At 51.2% G+C, this 9,516-nt stretch overlaps 1 protein-coding gene across 2 annotated transcripts in view; it reads left to right on the top strand.

Annotated features, from left to right (window-relative positions):
• The first annotated feature begins 4,748 nt into the window (after nucleotides 1–4,748).
• Nucleotides 4,749–9,516, top strand: part of GAB2 (GRB2 associated binding protein 2) — a 158,225-nt gene continuing 153,457 nt past the window's right edge. The window contains exon 1 of one of the 2 annotated variants that reach the window (XM_087895765.1): nucleotides 4,749–5,224. In XM_087895765.1, the coding sequence (XP_087751891.1) occupies nucleotides 5,075–5,224 (150 nt within the window). In that variant the 5' untranslated portion in view covers nucleotides 4,749–5,074. The remainder of the gene's footprint in view (nucleotides 5,225–9,516) is intronic. The other variant, XM_060684776.2, reaches the window with a different exon arrangement.

Below are 9,516 nucleotides of genomic sequence, written 5' to 3'. Positions count from 1 at the left end.
TCCGCTGCAGCCGTCGAGTTAGTCGCGCCGTTGTTAAGTGAATCTGGCTCCCCCATTGACTTTGCTTGTCAGAAGGTCGTAAAAGGGGGACCGCGTGACCTTGAGATCCAGCAACCGCCCCCAAATATGAGTCAGTGGCCAAGCATCTGAATTTTGACCACATGATCATGGAGATGCTGCAACGGTCATTAAGTGAGGAAAAAAGTCACTTTTTCCAGGGCTGTTGTAACTTTGCATGGTCACTAGACAAATGGTCGTAAGGCAAGGACTACCTCTACTGCTTCCTCTTCTGTTCTATATTAGGAGCCATGACCAAAATTTGCCCTCCCTCTCATATAGAAACTAAGGAATGGCAATAATTGACACGCACATCCAACAAATTGGTTGAAAACAAACAAACGGAAAATTAATAAATGAAATAAATGGGGGGGGGGAGTCCTTTACCAACTGACAGCCAGCAAATTTGGCCGAGTGGCTAAGGTGCTATCCTAGAAACTGAAAGAAGGCGAGTTAGAGTCCTGTCTTAGGCATGAAATCTGGCTGGGTGATTTTGGACCAATCACCAGGAGACGGTGAGTTCTAGTTCCGCCTTAGGCATGAAATATGGCTGGGTGATTTTGGGCCAAACACCAGGAGATGGTGAGTTCTAGTTTCACCTTAGGCATGAAATCTGTTTGGGTGACTTTGGACCAATCACCAGGAGACGGTGAGTTCTAGTTCCGCCTTAGGCATGAAATATGGCTGGGTGACTTTGGGCCAAACACCAGGAGACGGTGAGTTCTAGTTCCGCCTTAGGCATGAAATATGGCTGGGTGATTTTGGGCCAATCACCAGGAGAGGGTGAGTTCTAGTTCCGCCTTAGGCATGAAATATGGCTGGGTGATTTTGGGCCAAACACCAGGAGACGGTGAGTTCTAGTTCCGCCTTAGGCATGAAATATGGCTGGGTGATTTTGGGCCAAACACCAGGAGACGGTGAGTTCTAGTTCCGCCTTAGGCATGAAATCTGTTTGGGTGACTTTGGGCCAATCACCAGGAGACGGTGAGTTCTAGTTCCGCCTTAGGCATGAAATACAGCTGGGTGATTTTGGGCCAAACACCAGGAGACGGTGAGTTCTAGTTCCGCCTTAGGCATGAAATCTGGCTGGGTGATTTTGGGCCTAACACCAGGAGACGGTGAGTTCTAGTTCCGCCTTAGGCATGAAATCTGGCTGGGTGATTTTGGGCCAAACACCAGGAGACGGTGAGTTCTAGTTCTGCCTTAGGCATGAAATATGGCTGGGTTATTTTGAGCCAAACACCAGGAGACGGTGAGTTCAAGTTCCGCCTTAGGCATGAAATCTGTTTGGGTGACTTTTGACCAAACACCAGGAGACAGTGAGTTCTAGTTCCGCCTTAGGCATGAAATATGGCTGGGTGATTTTGGGCCAAACACCAGGAGACGGTGAGTTCTAGTTCCAACTTAGACATGAAAGCCAACTGGGTGAGTTTGGAGAAGGAAGGAGGAGAGGAGAAGGAGGGTAGAAGGAGGTGAAGAGGGAGGATGAGGAAAGAGAAGGAGGAAAGGAGACGATAAGGAAGAATAAAAAGAGATAAAGAAGAGGAGAAGGAGGGATGTGGGGTTGTCATTCACTTAAATGGGTTTAAATAGATCCCATCTTTCCAAATTCATTTGGAGAATGGAATGGACTCTTTCTGATTCCGCTTGATTTGAGGGATCAGCCCAAATCCATAACATTGCTTGTCCCTAAATCAGGGCACCACTTTGGAGCCAAAATGTCAATCAGCCAGCAGGGCCAGCTCTGGTTACTGGTTGAAATGGGACTGGACGGTTGCAGGAACTGGGCCTGGCTAGTCTAGTGAAGAGAAGGACCAGGGGAGACATGATAGCCGTCTTCCAATATTTGAGGGGCTGCTACAGAGAGGAGGGGGTCAAGCTACTGTATTTCCCAAAGCACCTGAAGGCCAGACAAGGAATAATGGATGGAAACTGAACAAGGAGAGATTCAACCTGGAAATAAGGAGGAATTTCCTGACAGTGAGAACATTTAACCCATGAAACAGAAGTTGCCTTCAGAAGTTGTGGGAGCTTCATCCCTGGAGGCTTTCAAGAAGAGATTGGACTGCCACCTGTCAGAAATGGTGTAGGGTCTCCTGCTTTGGCGTGGGGTTGGACTAGATGACCTACAAGGTCCCTTCCAATGCTTAAATCTGTAAAGCACCAGAAAAAGCTGGGACAGAAACGAGTGGGGGTTTTTTTTTGCTTTTTGTTTCTGCCAGGAAAGTGATGCAAATGACACCAGCAAGACGGCTGCTGCAGCTCCGATTCCTATTTTAGGCGCTGGATCCTGATCAGTTTTAAGTATAGGCACTTTGTCTGCTTGAAAAGTGCCATTTTGGGACCCAGACAGTTGTTCTCAAGTTTCACAGGGGATTTTAATTGCCCTAGATTTGGGTTTTAAAAAAAAAAAAAAACCATTTATGCATAAAGGCATTTGGGCCAATCACGCAGACTTTTTTTCTGCAGCCTGGAGAGAAATGATTTTTGGCTTTTTAAGACATCAGTGGGTGGCCCTTTCCTCCAAATTTAGAATGGGATTCCAGACCCTTCCCTTCCCCCCCCACCCCCATTTGCTCCCTGAATTCCCCCATAAAGTGAGAAACCAGAAGGCTGTGCAGGTGAGGATATTTTGCTGATGAGCCCACCCGCTTGGGGTCTGCAAGGCTGTGTGTGGCTCAGGGGTGGCCCCTTTTGTGTTATCCTTGTCTCCCCCTCCCTTCCAATATTCTCTCTCTATTTTATTTATTTATTTAATCTGTCTGTCTGCCTAGCTATCATTTCTCCTGTGTTCTTCTGCTCTTTTTATTCTCATCCAGCCATTCTCTTTATCGTCTATCTGTTTGTCATCTCATCTATATCTATATTTCTAATCTAACTATAATCTATTATCTATCTCTTTATCATCTATCCATCCACCCATACATCCATCCATTATCTTATCTATATCATCTATCATCTATTAACTATCTATCATCTATCTTTAACTCTCTATCCCTATCATCCCTATCCATCCACCATCTTATTATCTATATCATCTATAATCTATTAACTATCTATCATCTATCTCTAACTCTCTATCCCTATCATCCATCCATATCCATCTATCCATCCATCCACCATCTTATTATCTATACTCTATTAACTATATATCATCTATATCTAACTCTCTATCCCTATCCTCCATCCCTATCCATCCACCATTTTATTATCTATATCATTTATAATCTATTAACTATCTATCATCTATCTCTAACTCTCTATCCCTATCATCCATCCATATCCATCCACCATCTTATTATCTATACTCTATTAACTATCTATCATCTATCTCTAGCTCTCTATCCCTATCATCCATCCCTATCCATCCATCCATCCATCCACCATCTTATTATCTATATCATCTATAATCTATTAACTATCATCTATCTCTAACTCTATCATATATACAGCGTATATATGCACGTCTATAATAACTGAAGAATGCAAACATTCCACACACAATCTTCCTCCTCCTATTTTACCCAAAACAACAACCCTGTGAGGTGGGCTAGGCTGAGGATCCTAGAATCAGTCTTGAGATGGGCTCACAGTTGTCTCAAAGCGAGTCCTTTGATTTTCACTTCTTTGTGGCAATAGGAATCCATCCATCCTCCCTCAACGACAGCAATTTTTTAATGGAACTAGTAATTCGGGGGAGGTTTTCATTTTACTTTTTCTTTTCCTTCCCCAAATCCCAAAGACTCCGGATCAACTTTTTTTTTTTTACCCTGAGACCCCACGGGCGAGGAATTCATCTTAAGCCTCCCCCCTCCCTCCCCACCCATCCCCAAGGTCGCAACCCTCCACTTAAGCGAACCCCAAAGTGCCCCCTAACCAGGGCTGAAGTCCAGCAGGTTCTGACAGGTTCTGGCGAACCGGTAGCGGAAATGTTGAGCAGTTCGGAGAACCGGCAAATGCCACCTCTGGCTGGTCCCAGAGTGGGGTGGGAATGGAGATTTTGCAGTATCTTTCCCCCAGGAGTGGGGAGGGAATGGGGATTTTGCAGTATCCTTCCCCTGGAGTGGGGTGGGAATGGAGATTTTGCAATATCCCTCCCCCCAGGAGTGGGGTAGGAATGGGGATTTTGCAGTATCCTTCCCCCAGGAGTGGGGAGGGAGTGGGGATTTTGCAGTAGCCTTCCCCTGGAGTGGGGTGGGAATGGAGATTTTGCAATATCCTTCCCCCAGGAGTGGGGAGGGAATGGGGATTTTGCAGTATCCTTCCCCTGGAGTGGGGTGGGAATGGAGATTTTGCAATATCCTTCCCCTGCCACGCCCACCAAGCCCCGCCCCGTCCGCAGAACCGGTAGTAAAAAAAAATTGGGATTTCACCACTGCCCTTAACTCCCCCCTTCCTCCAAGCCTCCCCTCTCTCCCCAAAGCGCTGGGCGCACACACGCGTGTAGAATCTTGCGCATCTCAAGCGCTCTCTCTCTCTCTCCCCGTCCCAGCAGGTCGTGTGAACCCGAGTCGGGTTTGATTCCCAAAGGGAATCGCTTGATCCAAGTCAAGTGGGTGGGTGGGAGGGAATGGGAAGGGTCCGGATTCCGCGTGGGGAGGGGGGGGATGATGATGATGATGATGGTGGTGGGGAGAGGGGAGGGGTCAGGCGGAGGAGGGAAGCCCCCCCCCACACCCCTCCCCACCGGGAAAAGAGCCGGCAGCCCAAGCCGCCTCCGGCCAAGCCAGCTTCGCCTCCTCTTTGCAAGTCAGCGGGGAGGCGTGGTGTGGCCGGGCGGGGTGGCGCGTCTTCGCTTCCCGGGGAAGTGCGAGTCGGCGGAGCGATCCGGCCGGAGGGGAGGACGAGCAGCTAACAGGAGGAGGAGGAGGAGGAGGAGAAGCCCGGAGGAGCATGGAGGCGGCGCCCGGGGAAAGCGAACAGCTGGCCGGGCAAGGACGATGGAGAGAACCGCTGGCCGCTTAGCTTCTTCCCGGCGGCGGCGGCGGCGGCGCTCACTCTTGCGGCCCCGGTTCGGATGCGGCTCCGGGTGGCCGACTCCGGACCATCGAACCCTTCCAGGATGAGCAGCAGCGCCGGCGGCGGAGGCACCGGCAGCGGCAGCGGCGAAGTGGTTTGCTCCGGCTGGCTCCGCAAATCGCCTCCGGAGAAGAAGTTAAGGCGATACGTAAGTCCCGGGCTCTGGGTTGAAAATGGGGGCGGGGGTGGGGGTGAGGGGGGGCAGTTTCCACTAGGGAGGGTCTTTTGCGAGACACCCCCCTCCCCTCTCTCCTCCCCTCCACTGGCCGGCCGGGACTTTTCAAGGGATGGGGATGGGGATCAGCGACCGGGGGGAGGGAAGAAGGGAAGGGAGGGTGGGGGGCTTCCCTAGATCTGATCCCCTCCCTCTCTCCCTTCCCCGGCTATTTCTTCACCCTGATCCTGGATCCCTGCCGGGGAGGCTGGAAGTCAAGGGCGGCCAGAGGAAGGGAGGGAGCTGGAAGCCCGGCAGCCGCTCCCTTTAGCTCGGAGTCGGAGGGACCCTCGCCCGCTGCGACCCTCCCTCCTTCCTTCCTTCCTCCTTCCATCCGGCCCCCGGCAAGGGCTGCGAGGCGAGGCGGGGCTGGGGGCCCAGGAGAGCAGGTGCATCCCCTCCCCTCCCTCCCCTCCCTTGCATCCTGCTGCCCTTCCAGGGGGAGGCTGCCCCCCGGCGCCCCCGCGACCACAATCGGGGTTACCGGCCGGGGAGGACCCCCTTTCCTTTGCTCCTCGGCTGCAAAGAGGCGCGGGATCCCGAGAGCAAGCTGAGCGGCCCGGGGGGTTGTTGCTATCCGGGCAGCTGGGTTAGCGGCGCTCCCTCCTCCGGTCCAGCTGGGGAAGGGGCGGCGGAGGCGGCCATCGGGCCCCCCCATCCACCCACTTTCCCGGGCTCTGTTGCAGCCGGGCAGCAGGGTGGAGCCGCCGGTGGGGCGTCGGGCAGATGACCCCCGCCGCCGCCGCCGCCGCCGCCGCGTCCTGGGCGGAGCGGAGCTCTCCCCTTCCCGGGGCGGGGGTGAGCCGGGCGGCGGCGGCGGCGGCGGCTGCTACAGGTGGCAGCGGCGGCGTTGTTTGGGTTGGGGTGCTTGGCTTTGCCTGGCGGCAGCCCGCCCCCTACCGGCGACCGTGGGAAACGCGGCCGCTCGAACCCCCCCACCCCCTCCAAGGCCGACTTTCGGGAGACCGGGATCGGGTTCCTAGGATCGCGACCTAGATGGAGTTCCCACGATCGCGACCTGGATCGGGTTCCCACGATCTCGATCGGGTTCCTAGGATCGCGACCTGGATCGGGTTCTTAGGATCGCGACCTAGATGGAGTTCCCACGATCTCGATCTGGATCGGGTTCCCAGGATCGCGACCTGGATGGGGTTCCCAGGATCGCGACCTAGATGGGGTTCCCACGATTGCGACCTGGATGGGGTTCCTAGGATCGCGATCTGGATCGCTTTCCCACGACCGCGAAATGGATGGGGTTCCCACGATTGCGACCTGGATCGGGTTCTTAGGATCGCGACCTGGATGAGGTTCCCACGATTGCGACCTGGATCGGGTTCCTACGACTGAGACCTGGATCGGGTTCCCAGGATCGCGACTGGATCGGGTTCTCATGATCTCGACCTGGATGGGGTTGCAAGGATCGCGACCTGGATCGCGTTCCCACGACCGCGCGGGTCATCCGGGATCGAGCCGCGCCGTTGCCTTCGCGCTCGGGGCTTGGCTGAGCTGAGTTGCCGCCGCCGTTCCCATTGGGTCGGAGTAGCGTGTAGGGCGGCAAACGGGGCTTGTTAACTGGCTAACCAGGTTCGGCTTGTTGTGCACCTGCGGTGGGGCGAGGCCCTGAGGCGGAAGGCGCGTTGGAGTCGCCGCCTGATTTATGGCGCTTTCTCCCTCTGGGTTTTCCAGCCGGCTGCCGGCTGAAGTTATTCTTTAACCGCGGAGTTTGCTTGCCTGGAATGGAAAGGAAGCTGGCTTCGGTTCAGCGGTGGCTGGGCTGCCTTTTGCAGGTTCCCGTACAGATGGCAACAGGCTTAGACTTACATACCGCTTCACAGCCCTCTCTCTGCCTCCTTTGCCCCCAACAATGTGGGTCCTCATTTTACACACCTCGGAAGGACAGAAGGCTGAGTCAACCTTGAGCCAGTCAGGATCGAACTCCTGGCAGGGAGCAGTGAATTACTGCATTCTAACCACTGTGCCATCTTCCTTCCTTCCATCTTCCTTCTTTCCTCTCTTCCCCTTCCTTCCTTCCTTCCTTCTTCTTTCCTCTCTTCCCCTTCCTTCCTTCCTTCCTTCCTTCCATCTTCCTTCTTTCCTCTCTTCCCCTTCCTTCCTTCCTTCTTTCCTTCCTTCCTTCCTCTCTTCCCCTTCCTTCCTTCCTTCCTTCCTTTCCAATAGCACTTTGACTTATATACCGCTTCACAGTGCTTTCCAGCCTTCTCTAAGCAGTTTACAGAGTCAGCCTCTTGCCCCCAACAATCTGGGTCCTCCTTTTACACGCCTCGGAAGGATAAAAGGCTGAGTCAACCTTGAGCCCATCAGGATCAAACTCCTGGCAAGGAGCAGTAAATTACTGCATCCTAATAACCACTGTGGCATCTTCCTTCCTTCCTTCCTTCCTTTTATCCTTCCATCTTCCTTCTTTTCTCTCTTCTCCTTCCTTCCTTCCTTCCTTCCTTCCTTCCTTCCTCCCTCCCTCCCTCCCTCCCTCCCTCCCTTCCTTCCCAATAGCACTTAGCCTTATATACCACTTCACAATGCTTTCCAGCCTTCTCTAAGCAGTTTACAGAGTCAGCCTCTTGCCCCCAACAATCTGGGTCCTCCTTTTACATGCCTCGGAAGGATAAAAGGCTGAATCAATCTTGAGCCAATCAGGATCGAACTCCTGGCAGGGAGCAGTAAATTACTGCATCCTAATAACCACTGTGGCATCTTCCTTCCTTCCTTCCTTTTATCCTTCCATCTTCCTTCTTTCCTCTCTTCTCCTTCCTTCCTTCCTTCCTTCCTTCCTTCCTCCCTCCCTCCCTCCCTCCCTTCCTCCCTTCCTTCCCAATAGCACTTAGACTTATATACCGCTTCACAGTGCTTTCCAGCCCTCTCTAAGCAGTTTACAGAGTCAGCCTCTTGCCCCCCAACAATCTGGGTCCTCATTATACACACTTCGGAAGGATAGAAGGCTGAGTGGTTGACTAGAAGACTTCCAAGGTCCCTTTTGACTTGGTTATTCTGTTATTCTTCCTGGAAGGGTTTTGCCCCTCTGGATAGGCGGCTGCGATCGGAACCCCTTTTCCTTCCATCCTGTTCCCACCTCTCTTGCTGTAACTCATAAAACGACATCCATAAAATTTGGTATGAATTTGCCGTCGGCTCAAAAAAGGAGTGATAAAAAAATGATGTCTCTTTGGAGTTGAGCCCAGAAACAAAACCTTGTGGTTTTCTTGACGAGAGAAATGCTTTCTTATGACGGGGAATTGTTTTTTCAAGTTTCCAGTCTAGTCTATGACTCTGGCATTTCCTGGTGGTCTCCTCTCCTTTCTCTTGAGGGACGCACCTTCTCTTTCGGTGTGGCATCAACTGGACCATCCTCTCAATTCAATTCCTCCCAATTGTTGTTTTTTTTTTCCAGAGAATACATGGGAACGGGTCTTTGGCCAGGAATACAGGTAGTCCTCGACTTACAACCATTCATTTAGTGACCATTTGAAGTTACAACGGCACTAAAGTGATTTATGACCATTTTCACACCATTATAACCGTTGTAGAAGCCCAATCGTCATGTGATCAAAATTCAGACACTTAACAATTGACTCATATTTTTGGATAAAGATTTGGTGGGTGATGCAGAACATTTTTAAAAAAAGACTGAAATTTACTCCACAGTTGTTTTTACTGGGTATAACTATGGACTGTACAGTTGCAGAGACTAAACTGATTTTGAACTTGATAACAGCAGCAAGATTGCTGCTAGCACAACATTGGAAGAAGGATTTTTTGCCTACTATTGATGATTGGATATTGAAAGTAACTAATTTAGCTGAAAATTTCAGCATATTTGAAGGACCATACACAAGAAAGGTATATACAGGACTGGAGAAGATGGATTGATTATATTCAAAATAAGTATCGGACCAAAAAATTTCAAATAGCTTATGAATGATTTCTTTTAACTGTATAAGCGTTATATAAGTGATATTAGAAGTTTGATGTCCAAGAAGTAGGATTTTATCTATGGGGGGTTAAGAATTTGTTTTAGGGGGTGTTAGTTTAATGATTGGTTAAGCAATTTAGTTTATTGTTTAAAGTTAATAGAAATACCTTGTGTTCCGCTCTGGGAAGTTGGGGAGGGGGAGGGGGGGTTGGGTGGGAGGGCTGTGGGGAAATTGTGTTTGTTCTAAAACTTTTTCAGTTAAAAAAAAAACCGACTCATATTTATGACGGTTGCAGTT

This window comes from Pantherophis guttatus, chromosome 5, assembly GCF_059756535.1.
Source record: "Pantherophis guttatus breed Tessera chromosome 5, ASM5975653v1, whole genome shotgun sequence".
In the NCBI taxonomy this organism is placed as follows: domain Eukaryota; kingdom Metazoa; phylum Chordata; class Lepidosauria; order Squamata; family Colubridae; genus Pantherophis; species Pantherophis guttatus.
The sequence above is the reverse complement of the archived record's forward strand: the minus strand, read 5'-3'. Positions and strand labels throughout refer to the sequence as shown.